A 26,357-nucleotide genomic window follows, 5' to 3' on the forward strand; every position below is an offset into this window, starting at 1 on the left:
ACAGACAAATACATTTCTTTGTATGTAAACTCCAATGTTGTATTCTGGGATTGAGATTGCCGATTTAATATAGTAAACATGTATTTCAACAAAATACATTGTGTTAAACGACAAAATATTAACTGTTTTTTTCTGAAAGTAGCAATACCCAGTGTTCATCATAACATGCGGAATACTATACGCCGACAAAACAGAAGTTATTTTCTTAGCTTTACATTGTCAAACAATCATCATTCGGATTAGTGGGGCGGGAAATTGAGAAAATAGTGCAAATGGCGATACAAGGAAATCATCTTTAGACCACATAGATTTCAAAAGTGAAGTGGGCCCAAAAATATCTCTGCTCATTCAAGATGACCGCCATTTTCAAAATTGTCTCCTTTACAAAAATTTAAATCTTACAAAATTCCGCATTTATACCTCTTCTCAATCCAAGATGGCGTCCAAACTGGCCGCCGATTTTATGCAAAACTGTTATATAGTTTCTATAGTATAATTTGTAACACAAATTATTTTTTTTTTCGATAAAAAAAGTGTTTAAACATATCAAAAATAATCAAAGCATATGCTTATCATAATGAAAGTAAAGTTTTTTTAAGTTTATGTCTAAAAAAATATCTTTAAAGATATCAAGACAAAAACTCATTTTTGCATATTTCTCTGATTTGCTTTTCTAACTCTATATGCAAAATTAAAAAAAACTTTATTTCTTATTTGTAATTCAATTAAAAATAGGAGTTTGTTGTAAACATGTAAGAGAACCATAAAAACTGTAGGTTTTATATTTTGTCAAAGTGGGTGGGGAAAATTTATCCTATAATTATAATAGAAAAACAACAACACTGACCGTAAGTTATTTCTGTTTCTTCGCTTTTTCTGTTAATTATTATGCAAATGGTCCCTATTAAAAAGTATTCTTTATTGGACGAATGAATTTTTGTCTTTCCTTGGTTTATACGGAATTTATTTTAGTTTGATTGTGTAGGAAGCTATAAAATATATGTCTTTCTTTGGGTCAAGTAGGTGAGCTAAAATATCAATAAATGCACTTACAATCATAAGTTTACACTCAGTTATTAAATTTGGTTGCGTGATATTACTTGTTTCAATATCTTGATATTATTTTTTAATTGTTAATTGTTAAGATATATAAAAAGACATTAAATCAACAAACATGCTTTAAATAGCAAACATGCACATGAATAAGGTTGTCCATTAACGCATACCATTAACTTCTTCACAATTTCATTTTGAAAATATGAAAATGGCTTTACAGCTAACTCAATTAGATAATTATAATTTTTGCATAAATCAAATATAAGGCTACTATCACAACATCTCATTCTATGTGTTGTGAAACAGATATATCAATGATATCACTTGACCTACAAACAGTTTTTGATTATTTAAAATAAAATAATTGTAATTCATAAATTATTTATATCTATTTTCAATTTCAATAACAGGGCAATGATGACAATAAATCACACACCATTGTGGGGGAAAGGTCACAATTCTTTATATACGTAGGTAATTGGGTGTATTAATTTTGTCATAATATATATGATTTGCGAAATATTTCAAGGATGCTTTAAAAGAAATAGATTAATATCCAGTTTCTCAGAATTGTTTCTCATGAGAGGACTTGTATAACTATAAATATTCCTATATGAGTCCATATAAACTTGTCCATGATCTTTTAAATATTTGTATTTTGTAGAGTATTACAAGGTTATGATGATACATAATTAATTCGGTTACTGTAGTTTTAGAGAATACAAATTTATTACATAAGTCTGTGTAAAATAAGTGATACCCATTTCAAAGCCATATTAACTGCAGGACATCATACAATTTTATGCATTTAGTTTAACACTAGAAGTTCTCTTATTGTGTTTTCCTACACAAGTCTATAAACCCGGGTGGCTCTATGAGCAAGATTCAATCAATATGTTAACGACACAAGATGATGGTACACGCTAAGTATCTATGCTCTAAGCTCTGTGCATTTTTTAGAAGACTTTTTAAACATTTTTACTATGTAAAATCTATACACACTAATTGACGAACAGAGAGTTTTATGTAACTTTTAAAGAGGTCTTCTCCTTGACAATGTAACTGTATGTTGAATATCTAAGATCTAGGCAGTAAAGTTCCCCGAACAGAAAAATTATCATAAAAAATCACTCTGTGATATTCTATAAAAATTATGAATTATTGGCATAGGACCAAATCAGTAAGTTTATATGGACTCCTATAAAAATATAACTATATGAGTCTTCTTGTGTGAAACAGTTCCTATGAGTACCTAGATATTGGGCATGTTTCCTTTGAAGCGAACCTTCACAAATAGTTTATAAATCATAACTGTATGTGGTGAAAAAAATTGATTCTACTAACATGATCTTATCGTACTTCTGTATTAAAGAGTAATGGCAATTTTCCTGCAGTGGATCTTAGGTGAGTGAATGGGTAACATGAAATTTGAATGAATAATCTTTGACAGATAGTTAGTTTATATTTTAAGTCATCAGCATATATATGTGGGTCAAGCGGTACTATTGATATACTTAATTATTTCACTACACATAGATCATATGATGTATCAGTCTTAATTTTTCTTTGTATCTTTTGAAAATACCATGTTTAGATATGTTATTCTATAAACAGTGCTAATTCAATTATTATATCTAATTACAATGACATGAAAGTAGATATAACTTTGAATCGTACTGTAACCAAAGCTTCAGAAAGACTATGATATCTAATGCAAAATTCATTATTCTCATGGTGTTGGCTTTAAAACGATTTTCATCTTTTCGTAAAGAAATTGTGAAGGAATTAATTGTATTCGTAAATAAGACAATATTTAACGCATGTTTTGTTAATGTATATTCAGTCTACTATCGTTATAATTAACTGATAATATTAAGAATATTGAAACAAGTTATATCTTGCAAACAAATTTTACAACTGACTGTATACACATGAATGTTTGTGCATTTTAGCACACCCTCTAGACCTGAATGAAGACAAAAATTCCTTAAAAAAAATAAAATTTTTAACAGTGAATATTTTCCTAAGAATTCATAGAAAGTTTAACAAAAAGCAAAGAAATAAAATTAACTTACAAACTTCGTTGTTTTTGTTTTTCAATTATCAGATAAATTTACCCCACCCACTTTGACAGAATATAAAAGCTACAGATTTTATGTTTACAATAAACACATAGTGTTAATTAAATATCAAATACACAACATTGTATAAGAAACTAAGTAACTTTTGAGTTTTGTACAAAGACCTATTAGAAAACCATGTTAGAGAAATATGCAAATATTGTCACTTTTTCTTAAATATTTTTAAAGATACTTTTTGGATAAATAATTTAAAAGGCTTGACTTACATTGTTGTTTACATATAATTTGATTATTTTTGATATGTTTATACATTTTTTATCGAAATATGCAAAATTTGTGATATAAATTATATGACAAAAGAGATATATCAGTTTTGCATAAAATCGGCGGCCATATTAGACGCCATCTTGAATTCTGAAGAGGTATGAACGCTGATTTTGTTCAAGATTTGAATTTTTGTAAAGGAGAAACTTTATACATGCTTTAGTATAAGTTTAAGGTCTGTACAAAAAAAAATTCAATGAATGAGCTATTATGTACGTCAAATTTATAAGGCGGCCATTTTGAAAATGGCGGCCATCTTGAACGAGCAGAGATATTTTTGGGCCCACTTCTCTTTTGGAATCTCTATAGTCTAAAGATTATTTCCTGAAAGTTTCATGCTTGTATCACAATTTGCACTATTTTGACAGGAGAGACCTTATTTCCCGCTCCACTAGAATTATTGATAGTAAAGGTGGTCAAAAAATACACTTGGTGAAAAAAATTGGGTTTTTCTACAACCCAATATAGTCCTTTAAAGAAAGAAGGCACAGGCTTACTGTTCAGTTCTCTTTATTCGTGTTGCCATATATCACATTCTAGTACTGTTTGCTGAATCTCAAAAATAAAATGCGTACAAGTACTTTTGTTGTAAAGGCACACAAAACCTACCAATGGCAAATGTGTGGTTTGTGTCCTATATGGGAAACATTCCCTTATGTTAATTCACTGACTAGTTTTTGCATATTATTACGCTCATTATCAGTATTAACGTTGTTACATTGTTACATTATAATATCTTAAACCATATTCTGCATTACATTGAGGATTATCAAAGTCAAGCCGTTCTGTTAAAACAAAAATTGGACTACAAGCGCACTGCAAATGCGTTGATTTGTGCAATTTTTATAACAGTTTTATATAATTTGAAATATGTTTGTACCAGGAAAAGTTACCTTTCTTTATATTCTGCTTTCGTAAAAATTGGCTCCGCCTATTAATTTTCGTCTATTTCCGTAATAATTCCATACATGGAAGTTGCAAAATCGTTTACAAATGTTAATCGCGTTAAAATGTATAAAGGAAAGTATGGTGTTGTCAACCTGACAGTTACACTCTCAGTGTCATGATGCACAGCATTAAACGTGTTGTGTACGTTCTATCGTTTACATTTCTACATGTCGCAAATTTGAAGTTATGTAACTCTCGGATCGACGATTAAAGTTTTACTAATCCGTTAGTAGAAACGAAGTGAATTGCCAAGTTTCAAAGGCTGGATTTTTGGCAACGAATAGCCTCCATATGTAACTACGTTTTACTTGTAATCAAAAGGACAAAGTATGACCTAATATACATGTCGCCTGTTTCTGCTCTTATCGTGAGAGAAGATTTAAGATATAAAATCGCATGTAGAACAATATGAATATAGAGTAAATGTCAGGGCTGTATGGTGGCTGATTAACGCCATGTCGTATTTTCGCTTTGTTGTCTCGAAAACGCGAAAAAGCAAAAACACGAAGGGACTACAAAGATGGGCTTTGTCGTTTCTTCGTGTTTTCGCTTTTTCGCATTTTCGATGCAACAAAGCGAAAATACGACAGAAGGAGGACGAAAATACGAAACATAAAATCTGGTGTATATTCGCATTCCATCTGTCGTTTTTTCGTATTGTTACATTTTCGCATTGTAACATTTTCGCATTGTTACATTTTCGCGTTCCGGTTGCACATGCGCATGGAGACATCAATCTGAAAATACCTAAACGTTACAGCTAATGACATTTTTGAACCTCCCTGCGTAAAGTACCGTGAACTAAGAGAAGCACAGTATAATACAATATGATCTAAATACAATATATTTATTGATTTTTTTTCATGAATTCTAATTGTTCTACTTTTATTGATATTCGTGCAATATGGGGAAGACAGAATGACCATCAAGAGATCTTTGTTTTAAAGACCTGAGGAATGCCTGACAACATGTTGTAATGTAATAATGAATAAAAATTATTTTTTAATATTATTATATAAATTTTAAATGAACTTAATCCAACATGCACTACTCAAATTTAGTATGTCTTAAAAACTCTAGTACTAGAAAAACAGGCATTATAAAATGTTTTCCTGTGAAAATACACCTCAATCTCAGACATATCTATTTTAAGATGTGTGCGGGCAGTGCCTTTATCGTAAATCTCATGTCACACCCGTCAGACTGATAATCTTAAAGATGGTATAGGAACAAATTACTGTTACAGTATTTATTATTATAATTGTTGCATTAATTGATTCAAAACAGCCTGAAAGCCTTACAGTTATATTATTTGATTATTTTACATGTGTATAAGAAGCGGGCTGATACTTTTAATTTTAAACAGCTACGTTAGTACAACATATCTTATATAGGACTATTAAATAATATATCATTGTGATCAATAATAATAATAATACAATGTAATAATAATAATAATAATAATAATAATAATGATGATGTACCCATGTGCATGTACAACCGGAACGCGAAAATGCGAAAATGTAACACAATGGGAAAAAGCGAAAGTGCAACAATGCAAAAATGTAACAATGCGAAAATGTAACAATGCCAAAAAGTGAAAATGCAACAATGCGAAAATGTGACTATGCAAAAATGCGAAAAGACGACAAAGTTATACTTTGTCGTCTCTTTGTGAAATCGCATTTTTATATTTTGAACGCGAAAAAGCGAAAATACGACAGATGGAATGCAAATATACGACAGATTTCATGTGTCATATTTTCGCCCTCCTTCTGTCGTATTTTCGCTTTGTTGCCGCGAAAAAGCGAAAACACGAAGAGACGACAAAGTCCAACTTTGTCGTCCATTCGTGTTTTCGCATTTTGAGGCGAAGAAGCAAAAATACGACATGGCGTAAATCAGCCACCATAGGGCTGTGTTAAATAGAACGTACGTTTATCCTAAATCTTATATAAAATTAACTTTAGGACTAACTTAAGACCTTTCACTATAAATATTTTATTTTTAGTCACATAATGTAAAATAATGTATTCTCCTAAGAAAAGTTAAGAAATTCAATGATAGACCCTAATTATGTTCGCAATGTGTAAATGCCGATCAGCATTGCTATTCAGAAATTAAGTCATAATAATTATGATACAAGGAATAAGTTAAGACATTTTCTTTGAAACGCAAAATTGTCTCAGTTTTGGTCTTAAGACTGATTTCAGACTAAGGAGGACTTTTTATGAATTCAGCCCATTTGAATATATGTGTAGTCCAGTTTATAAGAATTCATTTTAGGTCTAGATCAAGTTCGATTCTGTTGGAAGCTAGAGCTATTTAAGCTTATTGAACACACATTCGAACTAGGACTGCCATTGAATATCGCAATATCGATATATCGTGACATCAATGATCCGTGGCCGAGTGGTTAGGGTCGCTGACTTGAGATCACAGGTCCCTCACCGCTATAGGTTCGATCCTCACTCAATCCATCAAAATTTTTCATGTGAGGAATCCATCCAGCTGGCTTACGGAAGGTCGGTGGTTCTACTCAGGCGCCCGCTCGTGCCTGAAATAATGCCCGGAGGGGCACCTGGGATCTTCCTCCACCAATAAAGCTGGAAAAAAATCGACGAAAAAATCTCGGCGGGACGCTCTAGGATGGCCCGACTTGAGTGTACGGTCGCCCATATGGGACCATAAAAAAAAATACAGTTTCTCATTTTTTTTTTATTTCATCACATGATGACATCATATCATCAATTTTTAAATATAGTTTTTACGTACGACGGCATTTAATTTTCCCTGTCATTTCATTTAGTTACAATATAATTTTCATCCGCATTCAGATAAAGTCCGGGTACAGTGAAAATTATATTTGATAAATTCCACTTGTGGTTCATCAGAATTTGTATCATAGTTTGGTGAAATATATCACGATCTTACAATGAACTTAACAAATATCCTCTATATAATCATCTGATATATTACACTGTAAAGCATGAAGTAAATGACCTTTTTACTATGAGACATTAAATAAGCAGCATCAATATATATTAACTTCATAGGAATTTCTATCACATACTCGTGCCGATTTAGCGACTATGAGACATTAAATAAGCAGCATCAATATATATTAACTTCATAGGAATTTCTATCACATACCCGTGCCGATTTAGCGACTCCGTAAAAAACGGTACATATTGCACGGCCGTGCATATATTTTGACGTGACCTGTGACGTCATTTGCGTTATACAAACATAGTGTAAAAAGGCGCTAAATGCTAGCATGAGACTATAGGCGAGTCATTGAAAAATGATTCTTTTTCACTTTATTGAACTTGTTTAATAAAATATTATGCTCGCCAGAGGCTCGCATAATATTAACTTTATTCAACAAGTTCAATAAATTCAGAATTGAATTTAAACACATTCAATATCATCTATATAAGTAATCAGATTGTTTAACAACTTTTAATGAATAATTAGTATTGATAACGTAACGGCGATAAAAGCGAAAGATTTACACCATTTTATCACAAGAGTTGCTTCCCTTTAGTATTATTTTGTTCGTTTTCGTGCCATGATGATCGACACTACCTTAATCAAGATTCAAAGAAATTCATGAAGTACATACAACAATGCCTTATAATCAAAAAGGATATTATAAATCTCATTCGTAACATCTCTACTGAAATAAACAAAATGGGTCTGAAAATAGATGCAATTATTGGGATTGCCTGTGTGTTATATGTACTTCATATAAAGTTGGATTTTTAACTGTAATTGATATGAAACACTAATTTAGTTACTGAGAAAAAAGTTTTTTCTTAGAAATTTCATTAACTGTTGTTACTTAAGACTCATTTGAAATACAGGCCTACTACCGTTACTAGCGATCGACAAGGGAAATGGTCAGATTTTGAATATTTTAGAGAGTCTTGTTACCTATTTTAAATCACGTTTTGTCGTGTTTTGGCATATTTTCTAATGTTTTCAGCATTGGCACATTATTTCTATCAAAAGTAGATATGTTAATTAAACTAGTCTTATGAATACGTATAATAACGTATCCGTGACATCAAAAAATTGCAAAGCATAAATATCTACAACAACTGACTAAATGTTCTTTTCGATCTAATGATACACCAATTAAATTCCTTCTTTTATTCTTGACCTTCATTTGTCGATTTTAGTGGCGAATAAATAATGACGTATATTGCCCACCATACATTTACAGGTAATAAGTCACGTAAGCGCTTTACTGTCTTACATTAAGTTACCTGCAAGCTTTTGGTGCGTTACAATTTTGACTGGTATACGATGTGTACACTTTTTCGACAGTGAAGACGTCGAATTTAATGAATTCATCATTGAACCATTCAATTTTTTAATTAAATTGTCTCGCGAGATCGAAGGTGGGAGGTGAACGTTGAAATCATGGCGGAAAACAACATAACAGACCGATGAAACGGATTTAATAATTTGTTGTAAATAGAAATAGACATTAAAGTTGAATGGAAACAGGATTTAAGAAATATTGGAATTAAAATTTGAGCATGTCAGCCGTTGAATTGTACACGAAGGTATGTTTTCCGTATTTGTTGCAGATTTTTTAATCGAATAATCATGATAATTGACATCATGCAAAATTATTTGACAGTGACTGGGTGACACAAAGCTATGATTCATTTAGTATCATGTATATTTTTAACTCAAAATCAAATTCTCAATATGCTATGTTCCGTGTAAAAAAACAAACTTATTTTTCAGTTAATAACACATCATGATTTAGTCATGTCACTTAAACTGTTAAAGCTGATCAGTTTTTACAACATTTCAAGATTCCATTACCTATCTTAGTCACATGTGGCAGTATCAGTGTTTGGCCACCCCATTCCTCCCCTGGACCCCGGCTACAACTCCGGAATAAATAATCCCATACTCTTAGCTGGCGCGATAGTCAAAATATATTGACATTCCAAAGCTTGATTCTGAGATATTTTCGTTCTGGTGCAGAATCTCATTTTTTAGAGGCGAGATATTGCCCTGACACAAAAATAGCACAATATCTTGTTGCGCAGTACAATTAGTTGGACTACATGGTGGAATAGCTCAGTTGGTTAGACCACTGGGTGTCACTCTTGAGGTCCCCGGTTAGGTCTTGAGTAACACCCTTGGGATTGTTCAGAGACACTTTTAGTGTTTCCCAACTATGTGCACTGGTAAGAAATCCAGGTAATCCTTGCACGTTGTATCAGTGCAATACACTGGGCATGTAAAAGAAAAAAGGGGTCTATTCAATAAGAGCTAGGGACTGGTTTTCGGATTCCCTTGTATCTCATAGCTGTCCCTGCAGTGACAAGTCAAGAGTCATGTCTACATCCCTTGGAGGGGTTTGTCATTAATGGAAGATACTATTAGATACCATTTATACCAAATACAAAACCACCGATAAAAAAGAGAAAAAAAAATCCACTATCAAAACTATAGTTATAGAAAGTTGAAATGTCTTCTATATGCTCATTTGCCAAACATTGTGGAACACGGGATTGATATCCTTGTTTTGGCGACTCAGGCGCATATCGATCTCTGCATCATTCATTTAACATCAATAAAAAGAACAAGAATTCCACAGCTTACCTCATTCAAGTCCAACAAATAATTTATTAATATTCTAACGATTTGTTTCTATTTCATGGTATTTTTCACTTTGGCACATTAAAGAAAGAATGGAAGCTTCTGGATTTTGGGCATCTTTCTGTATCTTGCACTATCCTCCAAAATATAAAATGACATATACTCTTCTGGAGGACTCGCCCATATGGGAAACAGGTGGCAAGTATAAATAAGCTCAAATACACACAAATACTCAAGAAGGGCCTATTAGTCAAAAGTTCTGACTTGTAGATATAAGCCTAAGTACTATCCTTCATACTTTTATACAGGGTATAGATTAATGAAAAAATACATCTTGTATAGGTTAATAGAAAAAACTTTATGGTTTTCCCCCATTGATTAATTCATTGCGGCCATTCAGGGCTTTTGATTAAGTTCATTGCAACTGGATACCCAATCCAAAAAGGGCTTAACTCACTTATAAAATCAGCCACTGAATGTGAAGTTCACAGTTAAAAACTTAGTCAAGAAATTTTATTAAATAATCTTGCTATTTTCTTTACTTGCTATTTCCCTTACTCAAATATTTTCCCAAAGGGTTGGCAAAATATCAGGGCTAGAATTTAGCAAGATTTTCTACTTGCAGATTTTTGCAATTGATCAAATGTTTAACTGGCAATATGAGGTAGTCAACTAGCATTTCCATCATCACGTATTTTATTATTATATTTATAGACAATGACAATGAATTTTGAACATCTGATATGACAAATGATAATAAGCTTGAATGTCTATTGAATATCAGAAACATCTTTATCACTGGTAAACACAGATGTCTTCTTGTACAACGAAACAAAAACATTTCAACAAATTAATTTATAAATGATAAACAATTGTTTAGGGATCAGATTAGATATACCATCTAGGACCACCCACTGGTGACAACATACAGTTATAAACTTGTTCATGTTATGTAATTTCTTAGGACCTTTAAATTTTAGCATATTTTGTACTTGATTACATCAACAGCCTGAAAACTCAGAGGTTCTGATCTACTTATAATAAATAAATATTTCAGCTTAAAAGTAAACACTTTACAGATGAGTGCTACACATTTACATTGGACCCTGATAAAACATCTTGGATGCTCTAATCAAAAGTGTTTGGCTGTTATAAAAAGTCCATCAAAATATAGTCACAGAAAAAATAGAGCAATGAAAAATTGATTTGTATAAAATATAAGTTTTTAAGGTAAACGTCATCAGTTACAGCAGGGGGCAGTTGCCAAGCATCATCATCAGCTCAGAAGATAAAAAAAATATGTAAACGTCCAAATTGAACAATCACTTGCAAATAAATGCAAGCTAGAGTAATTTTTACTGGCATTATTAGATTTTAACTGGCTTTTTTACCAGTATGCCAGCTTAAATTCGAACCCTGAATATATAAACAAATAACAACAAAATACATGTTCATATAGTGTTTGCAATTTGAATTTAGTTTAATGTGACAGGTGCCAGTTCTAAAAAAGTTATATTCAAGCCCTGGTTATCATCAGTCTTAGACACTCTGCTATCATTAAACTCTGCTATCATTAAATGATCATGTAAAACTTCATTGTTGAATTTGTTATTTACTTTCTTTAGTGAAATAATTAGAGCTGTCATCGATAGAAATCTTAATGACATTGATGTATCATTGATATTTTTCTGTTGATCAATAATCAATACACAGTTTAGAAAATCAATAAATTTTGACTTAATAACTAGAAATTATGAAAATTCACCCAAAACATATGTAGAAGCATATTTCATAGCAGTGATGACAAATTAATGATCAGCAAAAGTCATGCAATGTGCATTTATAAACAGGACACATGTATGAAAAGGACGTGTTTTTTTTTTACTGAAAGCATTTAAACAATTATGATAAAAGAATTACTGACAAGTATAATTAAAGTATGCAGTTAATGATATATCGGTGTATCATTGATATTTGTCATCTAATATTGATATATCGTTGATTCGCATTGTACTGATAGAAATAATTTTATATATTAAAACATGAATGACATCTCAATAGATTAAGGAAGTCACAGGTGTTATATTAAATTACATTTAAAAAAACCAGGAAGATAAACTGTTCAAATAAATATAACATTTCTTAACTAAACACTCATTTTTCCAGATTTTTGTTGTCAAAATGTGTGCAGTGGTATAAAATTTATGCCTGTGTAATATTAAAGTTTTAATACTTGATAAAAAATGAAACACGAATATTTTAGTGATAGGCTGATAGCTGGTCATGTTACATTAAAGGGACTGGACTAGGCTGATATCTGGTCATGTTACATTAAAGGGACTGGACCAGGCTGATAGCTGGTCATGTTCCATTAATGGAACTGGACCTGACTGAGATCCAATAGCCTTAAATCATAAAAATTTTTCATAACAAAACTGGTACATTAAAAATTAAAAACTTATAATACAGTAGATTATATATAAATATACTTAAAGTAATGAAGCTGTAATGGTTAATTTAGTGATTACTAACTTATTTAATTAATTAGTAATTTGTTTATTGCTAATTATGACATACAACATGTTTATTGCATGTGTCATGTAAAACATTAAGTAAATTCATGTGAAGAAGTATAAAGTACATTGATATAACGTTTGGATTAATAAAAGGATATGACCCTGTTTCTTTCTTTTCTTTCAATTTATATTATGAAAATACTGAAATTGAATAAGATGATATTTACATGTAGTATATTACAGAATATTGAACAGTTTTATCAGTCATCAAATTAAGCACTGGCTCGGCCCATGGCCAGTGTAAATTAGTTCGGGCCAGTGTAAATTTTAAGAAAATTTAGTTAAATATATAGAATAAATTCAAAACAGGAATCTCAAATTCAATGACTGTTTCATAGCCCATTGACATTGTTATATAATAGTTTTCTTATTGTTAAACTTGAACTTTTGTGAATTTGTAGGGGGGAGTTGGCAGACATTTTTTTTTAAACTAAGATAAAGTCGGCCCTAAATTTGGGGTTCAAAAATCCCATTGAAAATGTTTGGTTTGTATAAACTATTTTCTAAAGTGAGAATATATGTTATAACAGTTTTATAACAAAATATGTAGTTTTCATATCATATGTCAAGATACTGGGACAGGTTCATGAACATTGTACAATAAGTGACACCTATCTTATGATTTTTGCCATTCTTATTCTGTAACGTTAGGTCTTTATTATGAATAAAACTGGTTTAATTTACTGAGTATTAAATAACGCTGGGTTTATCTTAAAGCTACTTACCCATAGGGCAATAAATAATATACTGTTGCACTGCAGGTTTTTTTAAACAGGATTTTGGGAACATGGAATCGGGAATTTCAGCAATGTTTTTGTCATAAATTGGGAAAAAATGCATGACTGAAATGTTGCAGTGTTTAAATGAAAGCAAGGAATACCTGTCTAGCTGGGATATAGCATCTTCAAACATTTAAACACTATAACAGTGAAAGAGTATTTATTTTCAAAGATTTTAGAATTTTGTAATTCAATATTTTTATTTCGTGACTTTCAATTGGGAATTTTTTTTCCCTGTGGATTGAGAAAATAATATACTATTTTCATTTGGGAATATGACCCAAAATCGGCCAAAAAAAAAACTCCCTGCAATGATTTAGAATTGAAGCATTGGGCCAAAGTGCATGAATCTTTATTTGCTTATCAACTACAAGGAGCTAGAAACCGTCAACTTAGCGCAGAAACGGATTAACTTGTTTTAAATATAAATGGGAGTTAACTCTTTACTGCTCTGAGTTGATGAAATTTTATGTATTTTTTTTAATTTATCAGGAATTGTTTTCTGTTGTTGGCTAATGTTATCTTTTTTAGGACATTTTCTTTTTAGAACATTTTTCGTTTTAGGACATTCTCATTTCAGGACATTTTTCTTTTTAGGACATTTTTTCTTTTTAGGCCATTTTCTTTTCAAGTAGGGCAAGTCACCATTGGGGGGATTATAGTTTTAACCCAGAGATCCTTCCATGTTTGAAACATTTCCGATTTTGATTAGATACTAAAGCTAAACGTAGGTTTGCTTGTCATAAGCATTATTAATAAATAAAAATGAATTTTCCCCATTTTCCCCCTGCAATGAGATTTTGAGATTTCCCCCCTCTACAAGGGCCCATAATGTCATTATTTCCCTTTATAGTGAAAAAAAAAGCAACGATGATTAAGAAATATTAAATATTCAATACAGAAAATCATCTTTGATCTCAATGCTTCCAGGACCCTGTGGTAATCCTATAGTGTAACCATTTGAATTAAAAGTATAAATTTGTTTTATGAATATTTGAAATACAGAAAAAAAGAAAGAATATTAGACTAATTTCCAGCTGGCCTTAATCTTGTGGAGAGTAACTAGTGTTACAGACTGCTGATTAACTTCGAAGAGATTTACTAACAAAATTTATATTTAAACAATTCAAGAGGTATTTATAGTTATTACAGGAATTTCGAAAAATCACATTTTTTCACAATACTTTGACTATTATGATTATTCTGCACAAGCCTTCATGTGTATTTTACACTCACAGAGTAAGTTTTAAACACTTTATTTCCTATTTGTCTCCTGAGTTCATGCTTTTTGTGTGTGTTTTTTTCCAAACACGCATTTCCAAATTTTCTATGTTCATATCTTTATTCTTCAACAGTTTAATCAATTGGTATTATAAAAAATGGCTGTTATTTAATTGATTCAGAACTGTTGCATGATAAAATGAATTAAAATCCTTTCCTATATGAAGTAAAACATAACAAGATGGTGGTCCCTCTGTTCAACACACATAATTATATGGATCTGTTTCTTAGAAAATAAAAAAAAACTCCCGATCTCCGATCACTACTGTATGTTCTTGTTGCTTTTTTTTTCACTGGAGAGGAAGGTTATTCTGCGATGCTCCCTGGCAGATCAATAAATTTATATGGGAGAATTGATTTTGGGTTTTGCTAAATTGTTGTCTTGTGGACTACAGTATTGTACGAAAATAGAGCATTAATTGCTCTATGTTTCGAAAGGATTATCCCAATTTGTGAATTTTTTTGACTCGGAAATTTTGTAGAGATATGTTACAGTACCAAAAAAAAAAAAATATACGCAATTTGGTTGAATTGTTTTAGTGGGTATAATTTAAATTGGAATTAGGATTCTTTGATTGAAGAATTGTGTAATCACTCCAGATGAGTTTTTGTTTTTATTTCTGACATCTGGTAAAATGTATTAAGATAAACAAGGAAGTCGAAAAGGAGATATTGCTTTTGTACTGTTTGCATGTGCAAGCATCTGGAGCACCCAGAGCAAGAAAAAGCAAGATTTTTAGCATACTTGGATGATGTTTTAAAACAGTTTAGATAAATAGTGAAGAATTAACTGACATTGAGGGCAATGGCAGATGTTTGTATGACAAAGGTGAGACTTTGTTTTGTAAATATATCTAGGTGTTTTCATCATCTATTGGTCTCATATTGTTTGAAAGATGCTGAGTCATGATTCTTAAGGTGAGGAGGAATATATACCGGGAGGGGGGGGGGGGATGCAGGTTGGGTTCAGAAAGGAAGTTAAATCGAAATTAACAAAAGTTATGAGGTGGGTAGGCGCTACAGTTATTACAGGCAATATATAAACCTGGTTTATAACAAAGTTCTTTTTCCTTAAATGTTGGTAGGGTGAGGGAGGGGGTTTTAGGGGGAGGAGTGTTTTTAATTTGGAATTTTGAAGTTTAGTCAGTTGGAAATAGAGCTGTCATTGATTCAGTGCAAAGCATATCAACGATATATCGATATCAAGTAACTAAAATCAACGATACACCGATATATCAATAATATCCTATACTCACTTGTCTGTCATTCACTTTCCTACCTGTTTCAATGATTTCAGTCAAAAACATGTTCTGTACAGTGTCTTGTGCACTGCATGATTTTTTCCAGACAGTATTTTTTATCACCATTGCTATGAAATAATTCCACTATATAACAAAAGCATAACATTAGATATAAATAATTGTTTCTGCATATATTTTGGGTGAATGGTATAATTTCTAGACATTTAATTTATAAGTCAAAAGTATCGATTTTTTTAAATGTGTATCGATTATTGATCGACAAAAAAATATCAACGATACATCAATATTGTCGATATCGATGACAGCTCTAGTTGGAAAAGGTTATGCTACGTACAGTCGCAAGGGTGTTTACCAGTAGGATAATTCAGGATTGATGCAGTGAGGTAAATTGACCTCTGCCTCAATACCCCCTCCTGCCCCCTCCTCTCTTTGCCTACCTCAACACCCCCTACCCCCCTCCTCTCTTTGCCTACCTCAACACCCCCTACCCCCCTCCTCTCTTTGCCTACCTCAACACCCCCTACCCCCCTCCTCTCTTTGCCTACCTCAACACCCCCTTCTCCCTCCCCTCCTTGTCTATCTCAACACCCCCTACCCCCCTCCTCTCCTTGTCTACCTCAACAGCCCCCATTCTTCTTGTCTATATATAACCATGCCCAGCTGAATTGGAAACTGGTTTAATAAAGCAAAAAATTAAATTGTTTGAATATTTACAAATTTGCTGATATTTATAAACATAACTGTTTGATTAGCTCTCGTGATTTTATCTGTTTATTGTCCTTGTAAATGATTTTTCTATTTTTATTGTCCTAAGAAATGTTCTTTAACTTTAAATTATTGTCCTTGAAAATATTCTTTTATTATCTTTTTAATTGTCCTTTGAAATTATTCTTTATATATGTATTGTCCTTGAAATTATTCTTTATATATGTATTGTCCTTGAAATTATTCTTTATATTTGTATTGTCCTTGAAATTAATCTTTATATTTGTATTGTCCTTGAAATTATTCTTTATATTTGTATTGTCCTTGGATATATCCTTTATCTCTCTTTTGTCCTTGAAAATGTTCTTTATCTTTTTATTGTCATTGGCAATGTTTTTTTTTATCTTTTGTCCTTGGAAATGACTCTTTACTATTTGTACTGCCCTTGGAAATGTTTCTTTATCTTTTTATTCTCCTTGGAAATGATTATATCTTGTATTGTCCTTAAAATTGATTCTTTATATTTCTATTGTCTTTGGAAATATTCTTTAAAGGACATTTTTTTTTTACAAATATGATTATTTAAGACTCTTGTAATTAATTTAGAAAAATCCCCCAAGATAATTGCTAAAGTAGACTGCAGATTTATACTGCATGGGAAACCAATACTGTGAGAATGCCATTACATTTTCTGCCTGAGATTTTCTGGATTTATGAAAATTGATCCAAGTGCATTTAGAGGTCAACCTATTTTTAGCTCGACATTTTTTTTTTTGAAAAAAAAAAAGTAGAGGTATTGTTATAATCAGGCGGCGTTATTGTTGCCGTAGCCGTTGCCGTTGCCGTCCGCAAACTTGTACCTGGATCATAACTTTTTTATTTCTTGGTGTATTGTCTTCATACTTGGCCACAACTATCCTTGGGACAAGACCTTTCAGTAGACCACACTAACCTTGACCTTCATCCATAAATGACCTTGAACTTCAAGGTTAAAAGTCCAAATTTTGCTTGTTCATGCTGTTATTGGCTGTGACTTTGTTATTTTTGAATGGATTGTCTTCAAACTTGAACATAATAATCTTCAAGGATATCCCTTAAAATAACCTGACAGACCTTGACCTTCACTCATAAATGACCTTGACTTTGAAGGTCAAATTATTGAAATTTTCATGTTTTTGGCTATTATTGGCTGTAATAATAAACTTTGTTATTTTTGAATGGATTGTCTTCAAACTTGAACATAATAATCTTCAAGGATAACCCTTAAAAATAACCTAACAGACCTTGACCTTCGCTCATAAATGACCTTGACTTTGAAGGTCAAATTATTGAAATTTTTATGTTTTTGGCTATTATTGGCTGTAACTTTGTTATTTTTGAATGGATTGTCTTCAAACTTGAACATAATAATCTTCAAGGATAACCGTTAAAAATTACCCGACAGACCTTGACCTTCACTCATAAATGACCTTGACTTTGAAGGTCAATTATTGAAATTTTCATGTTTTTGGCTATTATTGGCTGTAACTTTGTTATTTTTGAATGGATTGTCTTCAAACTTGAACATAATAATCTTCAAGGATAACCCAACAGACCTTGACCTTCACTCATTAATGACCTTGACTTTGTTTTGGCTCTAACTTGCTGTAACTTTGCTATTATTGAAGGGATCAACTTCATATTATAACAGAACATACTTAAAGACAAGACCTAGTTGTTTATCTTGACTTCACCACGTGACTCCACCACGTGACTCCACCACATGACTTCACCACGTGACTCCACCACGTGACTTCACCACGTGACTTCACCACGTCCCTTACTTAAGTTTAAAGCCCACTATAAAATTTTGTCACCACTGCTCTTCAAGGGTAGGGCAGGTTCAGATTTTTTGATGCATTTGTTGATAAATAAAAGCTTAAACAAATACATGTAACTGGCAACTATCAAGCATTTTTTTGTGTTTGTTTGATTTATCCTCAATTGTGGGAGGTTTGATTAATATTTTTAAACAATAAAATTAATGCTACATCACAAAGTTGTAACTGAAAAAAGTTTATATGAACCCTCTCCCTCTGGATTTTAGCTGGGAAAAATTTTAAATATCCGCAACTCTGAACTTAACTAAGTACCTAAACAAAATAAAAGTTTGGCAAGTTCCTTTTTCCGAAATTCATCAGCAATAGGGAAAGTTTTTATGACTGCTGTAAAAGGCGTAATTCTTAATGTGCAGAAGAAGTGTCTTGTTTTGATGTTTTGATGAGAAATTTCCCTGGAAACAGACTTGACGAAATTACTCCAAATCTTAAGCAGGCAATACTAGATTAGAATGGAAATTATGGAAACAAAATGGGTTTTTGGCAAAAAATGACTTGTCAGCAGTTTTATTTGTTATCAGGAGAAGGATGTTTCAATTAGGAACAACAAGTTTTTATTAGTTGAATGGGAAAAAACCCAACAAAATTGAAGAAATTGAAAATCCAATGTAATTAGTTTTGAATATTAGCAACTTGAGTCTTGTATAAGATTTAACTATTATAACCTTATTTAAGAAAATATTTGAAAAGATGTTTTGAAAGTATGTGTGTAATTATATACAATTTTTTATAATTTTTAAAGGCCCATTATGCCTAAAATTATACTGTTATTTGTGTTTAATTATTCAAAAGCTTTTTTGTGTGTGTGTCTTATTACAGTTTCTAAAACGATACTCATTGACCATATAAATGTGCCGTCTTTGACCTCTTTTTGGTAATTAGAATACAGTAACAGTCATGGTGAAATAGTATTTTGTATGGAGTTCAAAATACTACTTTGTTTACATTTTGCTACTTTTCCACAAGTAAATTCACATTCATTGCTACTTTCTTCAGGTCATATAGGCATCTAATATGCTCTAAAACAATTATTTAAACTTATATAGTATAAAACTTATATTTGCCTTTTTGCCTTTTTGGTAAAGAAAGAAAAAATTATTCCTTTCAGTCTTTATTATCATACTGTGCCTTTAAAGAAAAGCTGTTGTCATAATATAAGCATCTAGATTTATTCAGTGAATCAGATAAAAAAAGAAATTAGGGACATGCTGATTATGAATAGACTCATGTTGTGCCGGTTATTGGCTGGGTTGCATAGGTACAAACACGGGTTATATAGTATAGTGAATGTTGGGCGGCTGCTGGGCGGGGAAAAATCTTTCGAAACAGTTTTCTCAGCAACTACTTATCACAGCCTCTTGATATTTGGTATACAGCATGAACACGTGGTTCCATACGGTAGGATTCAATTTCAGGTGTGTCGCTCATCTACTTCCTGTTTACCTACAAAGTTAAATGTTTGACGTCAATGGTAGAAAATTTTATTAACATCACAGCCTCATGATATTTGGTATACAAATGCAACCCAGTCTTTCCTGTCTTTGACCTATTTTATAAATGGTTCATTAATTTAATAGTGTTTCAAACTTCTTATACATATACATGTATATATATTATTGGATTAGTTGTTTTTGTTATGCCACTATACAAACTGATAAACTTCTAACTTTCTCAAGGCTTGCTGGAGCCCAGGCATTGCACAGTAAATTTTGTCTCTGTTTTAACGTTATTTATTGACAACATAATGTTTCACTGATGTTGGATAGCATTACTGTTAATATGTTGTTTTTGCTCATGTTTCCAAAATTCTTAAACTTTGTATGCATGTATAACAATATGGTGCAATGCTTGTTCTTGCATCCTTCTGTCCCTTAGCCCAATTGATGCCTCATAATATTACAATTTGGCTCCCGAACCTGTGGGAAAAAACCCCACTGGATCATGTAACCTGCTCAGTTTAAGTTAACTTTATAAATGGATGTTATAATCCCTTATTTTAAGAATGGACTGTTCCATAGTCAAGGCAGGACAAGCCCATTTTCACTAATTTAGCATGATCAGGGTTGTATTTTACTGAGATAAATGGGATGATTTTTATTGCTTGACAAATATAATATTATAATGATTTGATCGTGAATATTAAATTTATGTCATGTCAGATTTTGGGCTCGTATTTTTATAGGCTCATACTTCTCTAACCATCACAAATTTTATAATGTGTAAAAGCACTCAAGATTAAAACAATGGATAAGAAAAAGGCTGTATCTAAATTAAAATATATGTTACTTTCTTGTCCTTTATTATGGATAAAAGCCTTTGTCAACTGAAGTTTTAAGCTGCTGGTCATTTTGAAAAAAAAAAAAAAAAATGGAGCTGTCCTCTGATGATTTGTACTTATAAACTTATTTCAGATTATTATTGTAATATTTTTAGCTCACCTGTCACAAAGTAAACTTTTACTTTAAATGACATCTCCTCATAAACCACTAAAGCCTCGGTCTCACTTACTCCCGGCAGAGCCCAGGACCATCCCGGTAAGTTACCGGGATGATCCGGGACGATCTTGGATGAAATTATTGTTGCGGTCACACTTACCCCGGCAGCACTACGGTAGTTCCCTACTAACCACCCAGGATGCGCTCCGGATCATCCAGGCAGAGCCCAGGTGAAGCTACGGATCATGCCGGTGCTTCCCCGGTCGTTCCCGGATGACGCCGGAAGAGCCCCGGTTGACCCAGGCAGAGCCCCGGTCGATCCAGGCAGAGCCCCGGCAGAGCCCAGGACGATCCAGGCAGAGCCCCAGTAGAACCGCGGTGGATTGAAAACGCCCGAAAATGATAACATTGATACATAATTTTTATTTAATATAATATCTATTGTTCCAGAATAGTAATTCATGATGATTTTCTGAAAAATCCTTATGCCATACTGGATAGAAGGGAAAGGGGAAGGCTTTTAATACAAACAAGTGCAATCATCGCAAATTGTCGTTATTCTTTTGAAACGAACCGGGGCTTTGCCGAGGCTCTACCGGGATCAACCGTAGCTCTACCTTTATCCTCCGGGGCTCTGCCTGTAGTTACCGGGGCTCTTCCGTAGCTCTACCGTAGCTCTACCGGCTATATCATACCCCGGATCATCCTCGGTTTGTGCCGGCAGAGCTACGGTGCTTTCCTGGTATAACCCCGGTCGTTCCTGGCAGAGCTAAGGATGAAGCCGGCAAAGCTATACCTTCCCGGATCATTCCGGACCACCCCGGTGATATTAAATATTTTATTCCATCCGGGGTCGAATGCCGGATGTTCCCGGATCATCCAGGACGTTGCCGGCAGAGTTACGGATGTACCCTGGTTGTTCCCGGTCGTACCCCGATCGTTCCCGGATCACCCCGGACATCTACCGGGGCTCTGCCGGGATGTAAGTGAGACTGTAGCTTAAGCCAATTTCATCCAAACTTCACAAGAATGTTCCTTTGGTGGTCACCTTTAAAATTTGTTCAAAGAATTTAATTCCATGCAGAACTCTGGTTGCCATGGCAACCAAAAGAAATTTTTTTAAATATCTTCTTTTAAAAAACCAAGAGCTAGAGCTTAGATATTTGGCATGAAACATCTTCTAGTAAGTGTCTACCAAGTTTGTTCAAATAAAAGCCCTGGGGTCAAAATTGGCCCCGCCCCAGGGGGTCATTGATTTTCCCTATATGCATATAGTAAAAACTTAAAAATCTTCTTTTAAAGAACCCAAAGAGTTAGAGCTAAGATATTTAGCATGAAACATCTTCTAATGAGTGTCTACCAAGTTTGTTCAAATAAAAGCCCTGGGGTCAAATTTGGCCCCGTCCCAGGGGGTCATTGATTTTCTCTATATGCATATAGTAAAAACTTAAAAATCTTCTTTTAAAGAACTCAAAGAGCTAGAGCTTGGATATTTAGCATGAAACATGTTGTAATGAGTGTCCACTAAGTTTGTTCAAATAAAAGCCCTGGGGTCAAAATTGGCCCCGCCCCGGGGGTCATGGTTTTCTGTATATGTGTATAGCAAAAACTTAAAAATCTTCTTTTAAAAAACTCAATGAGTTAGAGCTTAGATGGTTAGCATGAAACATCTTCTTATGGGTGTCTACCAAGTTTGTTCAAATAAAAGCCCTTGGGGCTATATACAGGTGAGTGACCTCAGGGCCATCATGGCCCTCTTGTTATATTTTCCAGACAGGTTTTTCTCACATGATACATGTAATTGGGAAGAGGCTTTGGCCTGTTAATTTTGGGAAAAATTATTGCTAAAATTGCTAATTTGGGAAGCTAAAAGGCTGGTGTATAAGTTCAGATTTTTTATAAAACTTCATGATTGTTACGAAAACTTTGATTGGGAAGAAGTCTTTTAAAGGACTTTGTATGTATTATATGTATATTATGATAGAGGCTCATAGGGAAGACTCAGGCTATCATTTATTATTATTATTGTTATTGTATGAGTTGGAAAAAAAAACAGGCCCAGAAACAAATATGTAACTAAGCAGACTAGGCTTGGCCTTGTTTTCACAATCATTTTAACATGATTATGTTACAGAATAATTTTTTTGACCACATATGTTTCCAATATTAAATGAACAAATCATATCATTTTTCAGGAACTTCGGATATATAATACATGTAATTGTTACAAAAAGCTTAGTTAAAGGATTAAATGTAGTCTACTGAAAAGTTGGATAATTCAGTTAACTTATGTATTTACTATTAACATGAATAGTGAAAGAATATAAAATTATTTATGATAAGAATTATAAAATTTTTGTGAACATTGTGAATACATATAGTGTAGATTTTAGACTGAAAATTTGGATAACTGTTAGTTTAATTGGTTGAAATTAAGTAAAGTGAAAAAAAATATTAAAAAATAAAATAAAAATTGACATTGTTGATGCTTTATGCAAGAATTTGAACTTTTTGCATTTTGTATGTATTTATGTGGTATAATGATCATGTGTGAAAAACTGGGTATTAAATAGTGCATTGTAATTGTTAACTATAATTTTGAAATACTTTAACTATTTGAAGGAAAAATGGTGGAATGTGAATATTATGGTTCTGATAAAAGTCAGGCTTTATGCTGAATGATATGTATATATGGAAAATGTTTATGATTTTCGAGTTGATTATGGGAAGTTGACATTGTTTTAAATTTAAAAGAAATAAAGATTGCTGACAATGTTAAAATTTTTAAAAAGTATGATAACTATATTTTATTATATTTGCTGGCACAAGCACATACCATAAGTTTCTTCTTTGTCCTACACCTCCAATCTTACATATTTTTTTTTGTCAATAATATCAATACTGAAAAAAAAACCTTTAAAGTACTATTGGTTTGTTCCTTATTCAAAACAGGGAGAGGAGAGTCTATTACTGAAATTCAGGGGAAATTACAGATAAAAATACTATGATAAGAAGGGGATATTGATATACCTGAAATTTTGAGATAAAACTTCGCAGAAATATTAGATTAAAGGAACTCCACTGAGGTCCAAAAATTTAAAAGCATAAAAAATTGAATTTCTTTTGATGTTCAACTGTGACACTAAAAAAAGAAAAGATATGCACAAGATACATTGATAATTAAGAAATATACACAGAAATAAATCCTTTTTCATTCATTTCATGTGTTCTTATGTTCTATTTGTAAAGTGTAAATGTGTATACTTGTTTGAAAAAATAAACTATTTTTAAACCAAAAAATAAATTAGAAATTGTATTTGAGCTATTATAAGCCCTTTTTTCGCTTTTAAATTTTTGGTCATTTTTCGCAGTTAGAAAACTTATTCCGAAAGAAAAACAAGAAAAAAAAACAGAGTGTTATTATGCACATAAGCTATTGGTCTAGACTTACATGTACATCAAATTTTATATGAATATCCAAAAATAATTATCTGTCCTACGTTGTGTCAAAAGACCTCAGTGAAGTCCCTTTAAAGGAATTTTATAATCAAATATTAGATAAGGATTATCAAGACTGTATTATATTGATAGTGCCATCTGCCAAAAGTGCATAAATTGGGAAAAAAATTAATAAATTATGATATTTTGAAGGTTGATTGCAAAACTGTTGTATGTCCTGCTTTATTTGATACAAGTTACTGCAGTTTTGCGGTCAACTCACAATTTGTATTCTAGTAACATTATAGATAATTTGTCTCGTGTTATGACGAGAATTGAGAGAGAGAGACCGCATTAAGTGTAATTATTCATAATTTTGTTCACATTAGGCCTTTGGATACTGTGGAAGTTGGAACATTTTTGTACATAATATTTATATGACTTTCATGTGGATTATATGGAATGGTCAGGAAATGAAATTAATTTTTAAAAGGTGAAAACATGGAATATATTTGACAAACAAAACAGTCATGTGATGATACCAGCTTTAAAAATTTGGATATTTAAATAAAAGAGTTTGCTATGAAGAAAATCAAGGCTTGAAAGAAAGTTGAACCTTTATGTTAGAAAAAAAAAGCAACATGAACATTATTAAGGAGATTATTTATAAGAGATTTTATATACAGACTGGTTTTAATGAGGAAGAAACTAGGATTTGCTTCTGTAAGGTATGACAACACTAAAATCAAGATGACACAATAATCAGGCAGCACTTCTGTTAAAAAAAAAATACAAAATTGATGCATTTATATTCTAATCTCATATATTATTAAATACTGGGCCATAAATCTTATTCAAAATTGTATTTTATTCTTTTAGATGTAAATGTTTGTGTAGCAACTGACAACTCCACCCAGCTATGTCAAAAAATATTTAAGCTCCATCCCATAAATACTATTGGCCAATAAAAATTATCATTAAAGGTTTAAACCACCTCCCCTTTTATAATGCACATGTTATTAAAATTCTATAAAGGAAGTGAGATGGTACATTAACATTAGTAGAAATTTTTTCCAAATTATTTTCAGGAAATAATTAAATGTTATGTCCGCCTGACATATATTTAGCATAAAAATGGGCGGAGCTATGTGATATAGTTTATGTAAATTATGTTTACACCATTCATTGATTTGTCATTATTTTCAGGGAGCACGTGTATGGCTGCCTGACCCAGATGTGGTGTGGAGAGGGGCGGAGCTATTAGAAGACTACAAAGAGGCTCCTTGTAAATTAAAAGTCCATTATGAAGAAGGAGAAGTGAGTGACATTTTTTTTTTAAACAATATAGAATTGATAAAGTATTGGGGAAAAAAATGCTTTTTATTTATTAAGGTTTGCAGGAAACCAAAGAAATTATATTGTTGTCTTTTATGTTGTCAAAGGTTTTTTTCCCTCCAAATTGTGTAAGAGTAATAGACTTGAAGAAATATTTGGTTGCTTTTATACAGGGATTTGAAACAAATTTTGCTTAGCTTTAGATTCATATATTGAGTTATCAAAAATTGTTGTGTAGTTAAAACAAGAAAAAATTTGTGGTATATAATTATACAGTATTTAATGACATGTTGTTGATATTATTTTACACAATGTTGTGACCTTATTGTTGACTTGTTAAAGGGTCTCCACTGAGATTCAAATTTAAAGACTAAAAACAAAATTTGACATTCTTACATAGATCAATTGGAGCCGTCAAAACAGAAACATTAAAGCAAAAGACAATATTGTATACACTAGCCTTAGAATTAGATCTAAAAGCAATATTTATGCCTTACTCAAGTTAAAAGTGTTTGAACACTTCATTTTTGGGGTCATTTTGCACAAATAAAGATGATTTATTCTGGAATAACAGAGTTTGTGAATGTTCTGAAATTAAATGCACAAGTTATTGATCCAGAATTACACATGTA

General features: G+C 32.1%; 1 protein-coding gene across 9 annotated transcripts in view; it reads left to right on the forward strand.

Moving 5' to 3' along the window:
• The first annotated feature begins 8,784 nt into the window (after positions 1-8,784).
• Positions 8,785-26,357, forward strand: part of LOC132731005 (unconventional myosin-Va-like) — a 122,949-nt gene continuing 105,376 nt past the window's right edge. For all 9 annotated transcript variants that reach the window (XM_060717097.1, XM_060717098.1, XM_060717101.1 and 6 more), the window contains exons 1-2: positions 8,785-8,983; positions 25,597-25,707. In XM_060717097.1, the coding sequence (XP_060573080.1) occupies positions 8,957-8,983; positions 25,597-25,707 (138 nt within the window). In that variant the 5' untranslated portion in view covers positions 8,785-8,956. The remainder of the gene's footprint in view (positions 8,984-25,596; positions 25,708-26,357) is intronic.

The sequence above is a fragment of the Ruditapes philippinarum genome, unplaced genomic scaffold (assembly GCF_026571515.1).
Source record: "Ruditapes philippinarum isolate M1 unplaced genomic scaffold, ASM2657151v2 ctg1903_1_1_1_1, whole genome shotgun sequence".
Classification (NCBI taxonomy): Eukaryota; Metazoa; Mollusca; class Bivalvia; order Venerida; family Veneridae; genus Ruditapes; species Ruditapes philippinarum.